At 48.7% G+C, this 14,198-nt stretch overlaps 1 protein-coding gene across 2 annotated transcripts in view; it reads left to right on the top strand.

The window, feature by feature from the left end:
- The window catches only part of EPB41L2 (erythrocyte membrane protein band 4.1 like 2), a 132,842-nt gene that overhangs the window by 69,151 nt on the left and 49,493 nt on the right, over positions 1–14,198 (top strand). For both annotated transcript variants that reach the window (XM_054393005.1, XM_054393004.1), the window contains exons 5-6: positions 3,280–3,384; positions 10,255–10,297. In XM_054393005.1, coding sequence (XP_054248980.1) covers positions 3,280–3,384; positions 10,255–10,297 — 148 coding nt within the window. The remainder of the gene's footprint in view (positions 1–3,279; positions 3,385–10,254; positions 10,298–14,198) is intronic.

The following is a 14,198-nucleotide window of genomic DNA, read 5'->3' as shown; positions in this document are numbered from 1 at the left end:
GCCTGCTTTTTGGAAGAGTAACATTTTAACATTTGAAAAGACTTCAGACTCCCAGTCCCTCATTTTGCTTAGGGATGTGTTTTAGTGGCAATGGCTTAGCAGCAGTGGTAGGATTGCTACCTGTGGTGAGTGGTTGGACATCATGTTTGCAAAGGCCTGCAGTGACAGGATGAGGGTCAATGGTTTCAAACTAGAGAAGACTTAGATTGGATGTTAGGAGCAAGTTCTGCACCATGAGGATGGTGGAACACTGCAACAGGTTGCCCAGGGAGGTGGTTGAGGCTCCATCCCTGGAGACATTCCAGGTGAGGCTGGACAGGGCTCTGGGCAACCTGATCTAGTGGAGGATGTCCCTGCTGCCTGCAGGGGGTTGGACTGGATGAGCTTTGGAAGTCACTTCCAACCCAAACCATTCTATGATTCTGTGATCTCAAAGGTGTCTCCCAACCTCCACAGTTGTGTGGTTCTATGATTCCATGATTTCAGCAGGGGCTCTGAATTCTGTGTTCCACAGCCTTGCTGTGACAAGGTGCTAAAGTTGTAAGGTTGTTTCTTTGGAAATCTTCTGGTCTTTGAGACTGCAATGTCTGCTGACCAGCCTGATCCTGAGTAGGGGAAGCTCTGGGTCCTTGGGCAATAACACAACAATGCCTTAGCTCTCTGCTCAGCACATATCTTCTTGCCTCCTCCCTCCCAGCCTCAGTGCTTTGTGCTGCAGAGCTGAGCTGAGGGCACACTCAGCGCTCTGCTCTGGTCTGCAGGGGACAATGGCCACAGTGTCACCAGGGCCTACACAGGGTCAGTTGATGGTGTGCCTGTGGAATCGCACTGGTGTGTGGAATCCACTGAAATCTGTAGGATAAGCAATTGCAAACATTCCTTTCAGCTGCCAGGCCTCTGAAAATGCATGGTGTGGCCCCTTTGAGAAATACCACAAATAGCAGAACAGTCAGGAAGGAGCTGGTTCAGACTGGGGGATTGTCTGCCAGTGGAGCTCCATCTGGCTGGGGCCCAGTCACCAGTGGTGTCCCCCAGGATTCAGTGCTGGGGCCTGTCCTCTTTAATGTCTTTATCTATGGTCTGGGTGAGGGCGTTGAAGGCACCCTCAGCAGGTTTGCAGATGACACCAAGCTGGGTGGCTGTGTCAATCTGCTGGAGGGTAGGGAAGCCTTACAGCAGGGTCTGGACAGGTCAGAGCCATGGGCCAAGGCTCATTGGGTGAAGTTCAGCAAGACCAAGTGCCAGGTACTGCACCTGGGGCACAACCCCATGGGGAGCTCCAGACCTGGGGATGTGTGGTTGGAAAGCTGCACCTTGGAGAGGGACTTGGGGGTGTTTGTTGGCAGTCACTGATCATGAGCCAGCAGTGCCCAGGGGGCCAAGAAAGCCAAAGGCATCCTGGCTTGGGTCAGAAGCAGGGTGGGCAGCAGGGACAGGAGGTGACCCTCCCCCTGTGCTCAGCACTGGGGAGGCCACACCTCGAGTGCTGTGTTCAGCTCTGGGCTCTCACTGCAGGAAGGACATTGAGGGGCTGGAGCCTGTCCAGAGCAGGGCAGTGAGGCTGGAGAAGGGCCTGGAGCCCCTGGGCTAGAGGAGGGGCTGAGGGAGCTGGGGGAGTTGAGGCTGGAGAAGAGGAGGCTGAGGGAGACCTCATTGCTCTCTACAGCTCCCTGAAGGGAGGTTGGAGTGAGGAGGGAGCAGCCTCTGCTCCTTGGTGGCAAGGGACAGGAGCAGAGGAAATGGTTCCAAGCTGCCCCAGGGGAGGCTCAGGCTGGATCTCAGGAAATATTTCTGCACTGGAAGGGCTCTCAGACATTGGAATGTTCTGCCCAGGGCAGTGCTGGAGTCACCATCCCTAGGGGGTGAGTAAACAATCCCAGGTCCCTCCTAGGACTTGTGTTCAAGACCCTTCTCCATCTTGGTTGCCATTGTCTGTACCTGCTCCAGCCCCTCAGTGTCCTTGTTATGGTGAGGCTCCCAAAACTGAACCCAGCACTCAAGGTGTTGCCTCATCAGTGCCACATGGAGGGGGACAGTCCCACCCCTAAACCTGCTGGCCACGCTATTGCTGACACAAGCCAGGATGCTATTAGCCTTCTTGGCTACCTGGCTCATCCTCAGTCAGCCAATCAACACCCTCAGGTTCTTCTCCACCAAGCAGCTCTCCAGCCACCCTGCCCCAAGGTGCTAATGTTCATGGAGTTGTTGTGGCCCAAGTGCAGCACTCAACACTGACCCTGTGGAACCTCATACTGCTGATCAGTCTTCAGTTACTATTACAGATTAGGAAACTGTGGGACTGAAACTAACCTCACATGCAAACCTCATCTGCACTTTGGTGGTGGTGTTACTGACTTCCACAAACACTGTCATTAGGAAGAATGAACTTCTTTAATGCTGGGCTTTGGTTTTGGGTGCCTAATGGATTTGTTTGGTACTGGGAGGGTTGCTAAATCTACAGATAGAAGGCAACCCTCTTTTGTTATGTCCTGCTCCTCAAAACCTCTGGCACTATCAACAGCTGGATGTGTTGGTTCTATTCTGCTTACCCTTGTGTGCTGCTTCTGCTGCTCTCATCACTGACTTGTGCTGGTTTGCTTGTTCCTTTCCTCTGCTCCTTTGAGTTTGGTGCTGGTCTCTTCTAACAGGTAATTAGCAGTAGAACAAGAGGGAACAGCTTCAGGCTGCAACAGGGGAGGTTTAGACTGGACAGTAGGAAAAATGTTTCTCAGCAAGAGTGGAATTGGAATGTGCTGCCCAGGGAAGTGCTGGAGTCACCATCCCTGGATGTGTTTCAAAGTCGTTTGGATGTGGTGCTTGGGGATGTGATTTAGAGGTGAACTTTGTAGATCAGGGTCAATGGTTGGACTTGATGATCCTGGAGGTCTTTTCCAACCTGAATGATTCTGTGATCTCTTGGAGATGATAATGTGCTTTATTTTTCTTTGGAGTCCTTCAAAGTCATTGAGGTCTGAGCTAGAGATGTACAAATGAGCAGAAATGAACACTGTAGGAAGTCCATTCATCTGGAGAAGATAATAATGTAGCAAAGTTGGCTCACGTGGAGGGGTCTTCCAATGTTTTAAAAACAAAGATCCAGGAAAACAAAGCAACATTTAGTGACACTTTCTAGTGCATAACACCTGAATCAATTTAGAGACTGAGTTTTCCTTGTGCATTCCAGTTAACTGTTTTGATTAAGTGAAAAAAATAAATAAAAGGAAGTATGTTTACATGAAGACTATTACTGATTGTGCTTTTGTTTGGTTTGTGTTTTAGAAAAGAGCAAAAGGCCAAGTGCTGTTTGACAAAGTGTGTGAACATCTCAACCTCCTGGAAAAGGACTATTTTGGGCTATTGTTCTTTGAGAACTCAGAGCAGAAGGTAAGCCTGGAAATCAGGGTTTGGTTTCCTTTTTCTTCTGTCTTTCTACATTGCTACCAAATTCAGTAGTTTAATGAGGTCTGTTGTCCTGGGTCCAGTGCTCTTTAACGTCTATAACAGTGGCATTGGGTGCACCCTCAGCAGGTTTGCTAATGACACCAAGCTGTGTGGTGCAGGGGACTCACTTGAGGGCAGGGATGGCATCTAGAAAAAGCTTGATGGGCTGGAGAAGTGGGCCAGTACCAACTGCATGAGGTTGAACAAATCACAGGGCAGGATTGTGCACCTAGCTTGGGCAAGCCCCAGCCACAAATCCAGACTGGGTACAGAGTGGATTGAGAGTGGCCCTGAAGAAAGAGCCTTGGGGGTGTTGGTTGCTGAGCAGCTCCCCAGAAGCCAGCAGTGCCTTCCTGCACCCCTGCTGGGCTGCAGCCAGAGGAGTGTGGGCAGCAGGGCAGGAGAGGGGATTCTGCCCCTTGACTCTGCTCTGCTGAGACCTCACCTCCAATCCTGCCTCCAGTTCTGGTGTCCCCAGCATAAAGAAGGACACAGAGCTGCTGGAGTGAGTCCAGAGGAGGCCACAAAGATGCTCCAAGGGCTGGAGCAGCTCTGCTGTGAGGCCAGGCTGAGGGAGCTGGGGGTGTGCAGCCTGGGGAGGAGAAGGCTCTGGGGAGACCTTAGAGCTGCCTGCCAGGACCTGAAGGGATCCTGCAGGAAGGCTGCAGAGAGACTTTTCCTGAGGGTGTCTAGAGACAGGCCAGGGGGGAATGGTTTGAAGCTGAGGGAGAGCAGGGTTAGAGTGGAGCTGAGGAAGAAGTTCTTCAGTATGAGAGTGATGAGCCTCTGGCACAGGTCATCCAGGAAGGTTGTGGATGTCCCCTCTCTGGAGGTGCTCAAGGTCAGGCTGGATGAGGCCTTGAGCAAGCTGTGCTGGTTGGAGGTGTCCCTGCCCATGGCAGGGGGTTGGAACTGGATGAGCTTTAAGGTCCCTTCCAACCCAAACCATTCTGTGATAATTACAAGGGTTGGTATTTTACAGCTGTGCCTTTTGTTATGGATAAAACAAGCACTACTGAAAGAACTCACCCATGGCAGGGAAGTTGGAGTAGATGATCCCTGAGGTCCCTTCCAACATAAACCATTCTATGATTCTTTCTTCATCTCAGTACCAGTTCCTTGTGATGCTTTTTTCTCTTCTGTTGTGACTGTTGCCTCTTCAACTGAAAATGGCACCAGTCCTTGACCTCCAGGAGCAGTCAGCACTGAATGATGACTTTCCTCATTCTTGTGCACTCCTCACAGCCACCCATTTATGACCCAGCTGCTGAACTTGATGGCAGCTGTGGGGTGTGGAAACTGAGTGCCAGGCTCTCTGGTGAATTAGAGCTGCTCCCTGATGCAGCAGCAGGGGTACCATTGGAGGAGGAGTGCCATTAGCTGCTGGCTCTCAGTGCTGGCTGCAGCTGGCAGAGTCCTTGTCTTCAGCTCACACTGGGGTTTGTTAGCTTTAATGCACATGTCAGAGCTGCTTAGGTCAAAAGCACTTGGGTCAAATTGCACATTAATGATTTCTTTCAGTTTGCAAATGTTAAATTTACTGCTCTAAAGTTTGCTTAGTGGCTTCACTGCCTTGCACCCTCAAACCTTCATGAATGTTCCATTCACACTGTAATTGCTCTGCAGCCGTGTTAGAAAGCTTCTGCTCTTCAGCTCTGGGCAGCAGCTGGAAAGGCTGCTCTTCAGGGTTTGTACAAAATACTTTTGTCCTAGGAGAGGACATTTTGTTGTTCTTTGACAATTCATTGCTTTGACTCATCTGTAACCTTACCAGTCACAAATTAAGCAAACTGATTTCTGCTTGCTGGAGCAAAGTGCTGTGTGGACACTTTTGTTTCCAAAGACAGACCTGTCTGTGCTGAATGCAGAGGTCTGTCTCAGGGTGAGTTCTTTCAGTAGTGTTTCTTTTATCCATAACAAAAGGCACAGATGTAAAAGACCCTAACCCTTGTAATTATTACACAATGGTTTAGGTTTGAGGGGGTCTTAAAGATCATCCAATTCCAGCCCCCTGCCATGGGCAGGGACACCTCCCACCAGCCCAGCTTGCTCAAGGCCTCATCCAGCCTGGCCTTGAACACCTCTGGGTGGGAGGCATCCGCAACCTCCCAGGGCAACCTGTTCCAGTGTCTCACCACTCTCTGGAAAGAATTTCTTCCTGATCTCCAGTCTCTTATGCATATAAAGGAAATATAAGCATCTAATTTTATTTGACAGAAGAGGAGTGGAATTTTGGGACAAAGTCAACTTCCAATAAGCTTACTCTAGGTTTGGAATATCAGAAATTGAATTGTCCGACTTCTGTAAAGAAAAAAATTGTTATTCTCATAGTCTGTACTCTATGTTCTTTTCCCCTGCTTTGTAGTGATAAAAGCTAAGGAAGAGAGAGCAGCAGGTACTGAGGAATCCTAGCTCTCTGCTAGCATTAGACCATGCTAACTTCTATACTTAATTTAGATATGGGGTACACCAAATTAAGAGTTTAAGCTACTCCTAGTTGTCTTTGTGACTGTAAGAATACAGCTGTGTATCATTTTGGAATGTAATTTATATAAAAAACAAAACCCAAGGATAACTGGAGAAGCAAAGGCTCCAAGGAGACCTCAGAGGAGCCTTCGAGCACCTGAAGGGGCTCCAGGAGAGCTGGGGAGGGACTTTGGACAAGGGCTGGGAGTGACAGGATGAGGGACAATGGCTTTGAGCTGGGAGAATGGAGATTGAGACTGGAGATGAGGAAGAAATTCTTGGTAGTGAGGGTGGTGAGACACTGGCACAGGCTGCCCAGGGAGGCTGTGGCTGCCTCCTCCCTGGAGGTGTTCAAGGCCAGGCTGGATGAGGCCTTGAGCAAGCTGTGCTGGTGGGAGGTGTCCCTGCCCATGGCAGGGGGTTGGAACTGGATGAGCTTTAAGGTCCCTTCCAACCCAAACCACTTTATCAATCTATGAACTGTAGTTGAAGTGAGCCTCAGCTGAAATCATCAGAAGATTTCTGTGGTCTTTTCCTATCTGAACTCCTTCAGCAGACAGCAGTTTTTCTACTTAAGCAGAATAAATGGCACCCAGATTTTTTGGAGGAGTGTTTTATATCTCTTTCCTTTGTTACCATGTTCTGCACTGTGCATCTCTCTAAGGAATTATGGCACAGACCTCCTAAAGCAGGAGAAATGATATTTTTTTCTTTTTCTTTTTTTTGTAATTACATCTGTAATAATTATAAATGCTCTTTTTGTATTGAATTTGTAAACAGTGGTTGTCAGATACAGAGGCTGAGAGAGCTGGGGCTGTTCAGCTAGGAGGCTGAGGGGGATCTCACCAGTGCTTACAAATATCTAAGGGGTGAATGCTGGGAAGATGGGGCCAGACTCTTATCAGTGGTCCCCAGTGACAGGGCAAGAGGCAATGGGTGTAAACTTGGCCAGAGGAAGTTCCATCTAAACATGAGAAGGAACTCCTCTACCTTGAGGGTGGCAGAGCTCTGGAGCAGGCTGCCCAGAGAGGTGGAATCTCCATTTCTGGAGACTTTCAAAGCCAATCTGGATGCATTCCTGTGTTGCCTGCCCTGGGTGACCGTGCTCTGGCAGGGGAAGTTGGACTGGATGGTCTTCAGAGGTCCCTTCCAGCCTCTGTGGTTCTGTGGTTCTGAAATATATACATGATGCAATTGTGATTAAATCAACTTGGACCAGGGTCATTTACAGCAGGGAACTTAGTATTTTGGGTCATAGTCATAGAGGCTCCATCTTTTGTCAGCAGAGGTGATCTGCATTAAGGATTTGCAGCAGTTCCACGTCCACCTAAGCCATACAGACCCATAAAACTGTAGCCTAGAATGTTTTGTCTCCTTGAAGTAAGTTTGACTTTTGGTGAACAAGCCTGTGATAAGGCTTGAGGGCTGTGGTATTGGAAGACAGTTGTTGGTGTAGACTGACAGGTGAGTCCTATCACAGCCAGTATTCATAGCATCAGGGAAGGGACCTCAGGGATCATCTGCTCCAACCTCTCTGTTGTGGGCAGGGACACCTCTCAATTAGACCTGGTTTCCCAAGGCCTTGTCCAACCTGGCCTTTGAACACCTCCAGGGAGGAGGCATCCACAACGTTCCTGGGCAGCCTGTTCCAGTGTCTCACCACCCTCCTACTGAAGAACTTCTTCCTCAGCTCCACTCTAATCCTGCTCTCCTTCAGCTTCAAATCATTCTCCCTTGGCCTGTCGCTAGACACCCTCAGGAAAAGTCTCTCTGCAGCGTTCCTCTATGATCCCTTCAGCTACTGGAAGGCAGCTCTAAGGTCCCCCTGGAGCCTTCTCCTGCCCAGGCTGCACACCCTCAGCTCCCTCAGCCTGGCCTCACAGCAGAGCTGCTCCAGCCCTTGGAGCATCTTTGTGGCCTCCTCTGGACTCACTCCAGCAGCAATGTGTCCTTCTTCTGCTGGGGACACCAGAGCTGGAGGCAGGATTGGAGGTGAGGTCTCAGCAGAGCAGAGCCAAGGGGCAGGATCCCCTCTCTTGCCCTGCTGCTCACACTCCTTGGCTGCAGCCCAGCACACAGCTGCCTGCTGGGCTGCACGGCCTGGGGAGGTTAAGGAAGAGATACTGACAGAGATCGATCTTTGGCAGCAGTTGTGCTGGCACAGAGCTCCCTGTGGTCCTTGATTTTTTAACTCAGTTGCTAATTGTTTCCCGCTTTGCACATCTGTCCTTGCAGTGTGCTGAGTCCTGCTGGCAGGCAGGTTGTGTGCCTGTGTTTCTGCTGTGGGAAATAAAGGCTCAGACACTGCACAAAGTAAACTCAGTGGTTGCACCAAGTAACTCTCAGTCACTGCAGCTGAAGGGCTTTTGTGTCCCTCACCCAATCTTTTTGCTAACGTCTATGGGTAAAAGAAGTAAATTGGATTATCTGAGTTGCTGATTTCTTCTTAGTCTCACTCCCCCAAACTGTATTTTTGGATGATCAGACACAAAAAAGTCTCTCTGCACATATGAACAGTGACTGGAATGCTCTGAGCTCTTTCTTACACACAGGTGATACAAACCATTTCTGATTTTGAGGATAGAACACATCTACTTGTGCAGAACTGACTTCATTTGTATTGTCTCAGCTCTGCCCTCGTGAGACCACATCGGGAGTATTGTGTCCAGTTCTGTGCTCCCCAGTTCAAGAGGGGCAGGGAACTACTGGAGAGAGTCCAATGGAAGCTATGAGGATGCTTGTGATGGTTTTAAGACTGTCTTTTTAATTTTTCTTCACAAAGTTCAAGCAGAGAAAGTGAAAGAATGTAAACAAATCACTACTGGGTGTCAGAAAGCAAAATAATGATTATTGTAAACACTTCCATTGGAGAGAGAGAAATGTTTAAGAACCACTAGTCAAAACAGGGAGTTGGGCAGTCTCAGCTTGCTGGGCTTCTGTCTGCCTGCTGCTTCTTTTCTGGCTGAAGGTAACACGCTGACCTTGACAAGCTAACAGCCTCTCTGCTTCTTGACTCTCTGCCTTCTGCCAGAGGGATCTGGGGGGAGTCCTTCTGGCTGGGGGGGGGGAGGTCCCTTGGGGGAAGCCCCTTGGGGGAAGCAAGGGGGCTTGGTTGTGCTTTTCTGTTGATTGTACATATCTGTGAATGTTGTGACTAGTGTCTGTTTGTACAGATTCATTGCATTGCCTCAGAGATTGTAGATTTGCCTGTAAATACAGCTTGCATTTGCTGCCAGACTGAGCCAGCCTGGTCACTGTTGGGGGGAGGGATTTCAGCTCTCACACTGTTACAGTGCTGAAGGGAGTGGAACGTCTGTGTGATGAGGAAAGGCTGAGAGCCCTGCGGCTCTTTAGCCTGGAGAAGAGAAGGCTGGGAGGAGATGTGAACAGTGTCTAGAAATATCTGAGGGTGTCAAGCAGATGGGGCCAGGCTCTTTGCAGTGGTGTCCTGGGATGGAACAAGGGGCAGTGGACACAAACTGGAACCCAGGAAGTTCCACTTCAACATGAGGAGAAAGTTCTTTGGTGTGAGGGTGCTGGAGGCCAGGAGCAGGCTGCCCAGAGAGGTTGTGGAGTCTCCTTCTCTGGAGACTTTCAAGCCCCACCTGGATGTGTTCCTGTGTGACCTACCCTGGGTGACCCTGCTCTGGCAGGGGGATTGGACTGAATTTCCAGAGGTCCCTTCCAACCCCTACTATGCTGTGATTCTGTGACAGAGGTTTGAGCAGTGTATCAGTGTTAACATTGTGCATGTCCACAGAGAGCTTTGCTTCAGGGGAGGTCAGGCAAAAAGCTTGACAATTGAATAGGTTTTGCCACAGCCTTTTGACTCCTGTCAGCACTGTAGTGTGTGAAGACCAGTGGTGGGGATTGTAAGTGTGGAGTTCAGGAGCAGCATGACCTTGAGTAGCTCTGTGTGTGTGTGTGAGCACAGCCATGTAGAGATTGCAGAGCCATGCCTGAAAATCTGCTTATGTCAGTAAGGGAAGGGTGAGAGAAAACTGCTTCTGTCAACTGGAACTCACTAGCCCACATCCACTTTTTAGAATTACAGGGTATAGAGAGCCTGAAGGGACCAGCAACGCAGTGGCATTGCCCAGTTTTATTTGTGTGCAGAGCAGGGGAGATGTGCAAGCAAATCAAGTGTTCAGTTTTAGCATTCTCTTGGTAATTTTAAATAGAACAGGTCTCTGAACATCTTGACTCAATGATCGTAGAGGTCTTTTCCAACCTTAATAATTCTCTGGTTATATAACAATGCAAATTTTAACTGCACTGCATGAGATGACTTCTTTCTCAGTCTGCAGAGATTCTCAATGCTGGGTGCTTTGTGGTTTTATTTTTCAGAACTGGCTAGATTCTTCAAAGGAAATTAAGAGACAACTCCGAAGTAAGTACTGCTGCATTCAGATGTTCTGCTCCCTTTTATTCCCTCACAGAGATATGTTCCATAAAGTTAGTGGCCTGGGTGTGGACTAAATTGTATACTTACAGCAGGAAAATAGTTTTGTATCTGGCATGGAACAGAGAGCAAAGCTTCTATTTCTTTCCACTGTTCAAGAAGGAGAGCAAGAGTCACTCAGCCTTGTGCTGTAGAAGTTAATTATCACACTATGAATAAAGTTGAGCTTCTCATCACTAAACACCCCCAAGTGGGTCCCTTCTGGCCTGGACCATTCTATGATTCTAAGTCTTAGCCCTGAAGAAAAAGTCTTGGGGGTGTTGGTTGCTGAGCAGGAGTCAGCAGTGCCCTCCTGCAGCCCAGCAGGCAGCTGTGTGCTGGGCTGCAGCCAGAGGAGTGTGGGCAGCAGGGCAGGAGAGGGAATCCTGCCCCTTGGCTCTGCTCTGCTGAGACCTCACCTCCAATCCTGCCTCCAGTTCTGGGGACCCCAGCAGAAGAAGGACACAGAGCTGCTGGAGTGAGTCCAGAGGAGGCCACAAAGATGCTCCAAGGGCTGGAGCAGCTCTGCTGTGAGGCCAGGCTGAGGGAGCTGGGGGTGTGCAGCCTGGGAGGAGAAGGCTCTGGGAGAATGTTAGAGCTGCCTGCCAGGACCTGAAGGGATCCTGCAGGAAGGCTGCAGAGGGACTCTTCCTGAGGGTGTCTAGAGACAGGCCAGGGGGGAATGGTTTGAAGCTCAGGCAGAGCAGGGTTAGAGTGGATCTTGGGAAGAAGTTCTTCATTATGAAGGTGGTGAGACACTGGAATAGGCTGCCCAGTGGGGTTGTGGATGCCTGCTCCCTGGGGAAGTTCCCTGGGTCAGCTGAAGCCTTGGGCAACCAAGTCTGGAGAGGCCCATGGCAGAGGGGTTGGAGCAGATGATACCGAAGGTCCCTTCCAACCTAAGCCATACTATGATACACTGGCTGCTGCCCCCAAGTGTTCCTGTGTTGTATGTAACTAACATTTCATCTTTCTGCACCCTGAGCAGTAGAGGGGTTTTGGTTTTTTACTTTGTGCTGATACTTGGCTGGTGGGATGGTGAGTGTCATCTTGCAAAGATGTTCATGGTTGTTGCTGTAGGACTTCCTAGCTTCAGCAGGGCAATCTGAAACTATAAACCAAGAATCAGTAGGTCTTACAGAAAATGTCTGTTCCTCAGTGCTGAGCTTTTGGCTTTTTTTCATGTGGTCACCATTTCCAAAATGGGAAAGGCATAGAGAGCACAGCCTTGGAACATCTCTGTCATGCTTTTCAGACTGAATCTGTATTCAAAGGCATTCTAGTTCCTGTACTCGATGCACAATGAGTAATCTATTTTCCTTTTGCTGGATAAAGCTGTCAAAACTCTTCACTGCCTGGGCTTGATGATCATGGAGGTCTTTTCCAGCCAAAACCATTCTGTGATCCCATAAGCAATGAGGCTTTTCTTTGTTTCAGGTTTAGTTCTAAAGAGAGTTCTTTTTTCAATCGAGAATGGAAATGTTATGTACAGAAATACTCAGCTAATTACTCACTAACTCAGTCCTGTGCACTTAGGTACTCTGTACCTAAAATAAATTTAAGGTACCTGTGAAACTTTCTACTCCATTTGAATGTTTGAGTTGAAGAGACTCATTTTGTTTTCCCTTGTGTTGCACAGACTGAAGCACAAGCATGCTGGGGTAGTGTGTCTGGACAAACACAGTGATCTGAGCACACAAAGATGACAGATTTGGAAGAGGAGCTCAGCACATCAGCTTGCAGCTTTGTAACAATCTGCCTGTCTCTCTTACATCAGAGCAATAGCAGCTCTGTGCACACTGGGGACAGAGTTAGGTACCACTGGTGGCTGAGCAAGATGGAGTAAGAATCTTCTCATCTCCCCTAAGTCATGTCCTGCATTAGGCTGTCTCCTAACCAGGCCTTCTGTGTGAGCTCTGCTTTGTTGTCTTTGGTCACCAGTTATGTTGGATCTCAGCAATCAGGCATATACTGCAGAGAGTCCAGTGGAGGCTATGAGGATGATGAAGGGCCTGGAACATCTGTGTGATGAGGAAAGGCTGAGAGCCCTGGGGCTGTTTAGCCTGGAGAAGAGAAGGCTGAGAGGAGATCTGATCAATGGTTACAAATATCTGAGGGGTGGGGGGCAAGAGGAAGGGGCCAGGCTCTTTTTGGTGGTGCCCAGTGATAGGACAAGGAGCAACAGGTATAAACTGGAACACAGGAGGTTCCACCTCAACATGAGGATAAAATTCTTTACTGTGAGGGTTCTGGAGCCCTGTAACAGGCTGCCCAGAGAGGTTGTGGAGTCTTCTCTGGAGACTTTGAAGACCCATTTGGATGTGTTCCTGTGTGACCTGCCCTGGGTGACCCTGCTTTGGCAGGGGGGTTGGACTGGATAATCTCTGTTATGTGATTCTCTGATTACTGATGTTACTTCAGCTAATTACTGCCTCTGTTCTCTTCAGGAAAATTAATTCTTGACCTTCTTTAACTCATGTAATTGGATATCCACTAGCATGTGTTAAACCCTCTAATTAATTCAGTCAGGGACAGATGGGATAAGGATATTTCTATCACTGTCTTCTTGTAAGCTGCTCCATCTAGGGTGGATTCAGACTTTGCAAAATTGAGAACTTCAGCTTGAATATTGTGGTGGTACAAGCAGTAGCAACTGAGCTTGGAATGGTCAACTCACCATGGAGATGTGGTGAACCACCCTTATGTAAAACCTCAGATGAGGTTTATCTATGTGAGATGCTGTACATCCCACTAGGGCAGGGCAGGGGATATTCTGCTCACTTTCCAGTACAGGTATTTGCATACCTGGCATTCTCAGTGTAACAGAATTCATACATTCATAGAAGGCTTTGGGTTGGAAGGGACCTTAAAGATCATCAAGTTGCAGGACACCTTCCACTAAACCAAGCTGTTCAGAGCCCCATCCAACCTGGCCTTGAATGCCTCCAGAGAGGGGACATCTACAACCTCCCTGGGCAACCTCTTCCAGTGTCTCACCACCCTCACTCTGAAGAGTTTCTTCCTAATCTCCAGTCTCAGTCTCCCCTCTTCCAGCTCAAAGCCACTGCCCCTCATTGTGTCACTAAAAGTGCTGTAAGAAGTCCCTCCCCAGCTCTCCTGTAGCCCCATTCAGGTACTGGAAGGCTGCTCTAAGGTCTCCTCAGAGCCTTCTGGGCTGCCAGCAACCATTGCTGGCACATGCTGAGTTTTTCATCATCTGACACCCCCATGTGTGAGTTGCAGAGACACAAGAGATGTTCATGAGCACAACCCAGAAAAAGCCTTTACTGGAAGCCCCCCCCAGTGATTGCCCAGTCTCAATGGGATGTGACCCACATTAATTGCATGCTGCTAGCTGCTGGGATGTGTTGTATTCTTTTTCTCTAAGAATGTGCCTAGAGCTGCCACAGAAGCATATTTTAAGGTAACAAGCTGGCTTGAAAAAAAACTTCTGACATTTCTATAGCCTGTATTATTAAACATCAAAACAGAGAGCCTTATCAGGGACTGAATGTTAAATATCATTTCAAATATCAGAGTCACTTACTCAGTTTTTGTCCTGGCCAGTAATAGTGTGCATATTGTGTGAGGACAATAAGGTTTGTATGCCTCTGCTCTGCAGCTCTGAACAATATGCTGCAGTGAGGAGCACAAATACAGGCTGTGCACTCTGTGGTGGCCTTGCTGGTCTGTATGCAGGGGATAAATGTGCTCTCAGTAATCAGGCAAAATATAAGGTCACCAACTGTCCAGAAAATACTTAGCACAGAGTCAACTACAACTTTTTCTTTTTTTAAAATGGATTAGCTGTGGAGTTAATGAGGAGGCATCTGGAATAGTTCACATAGCT

Source organism: Indicator indicator, chromosome 27, assembly GCF_027791375.1.
Source record: "Indicator indicator isolate 239-I01 chromosome 27, UM_Iind_1.1, whole genome shotgun sequence".
Taxonomy (NCBI): Eukaryota; Metazoa; Chordata; class Aves; order Piciformes; family Indicatoridae; genus Indicator; species Indicator indicator.
The sequence above is the reverse complement of the archived record's forward strand: the minus strand, read 5'-3'. Positions and strand labels throughout refer to the sequence as shown.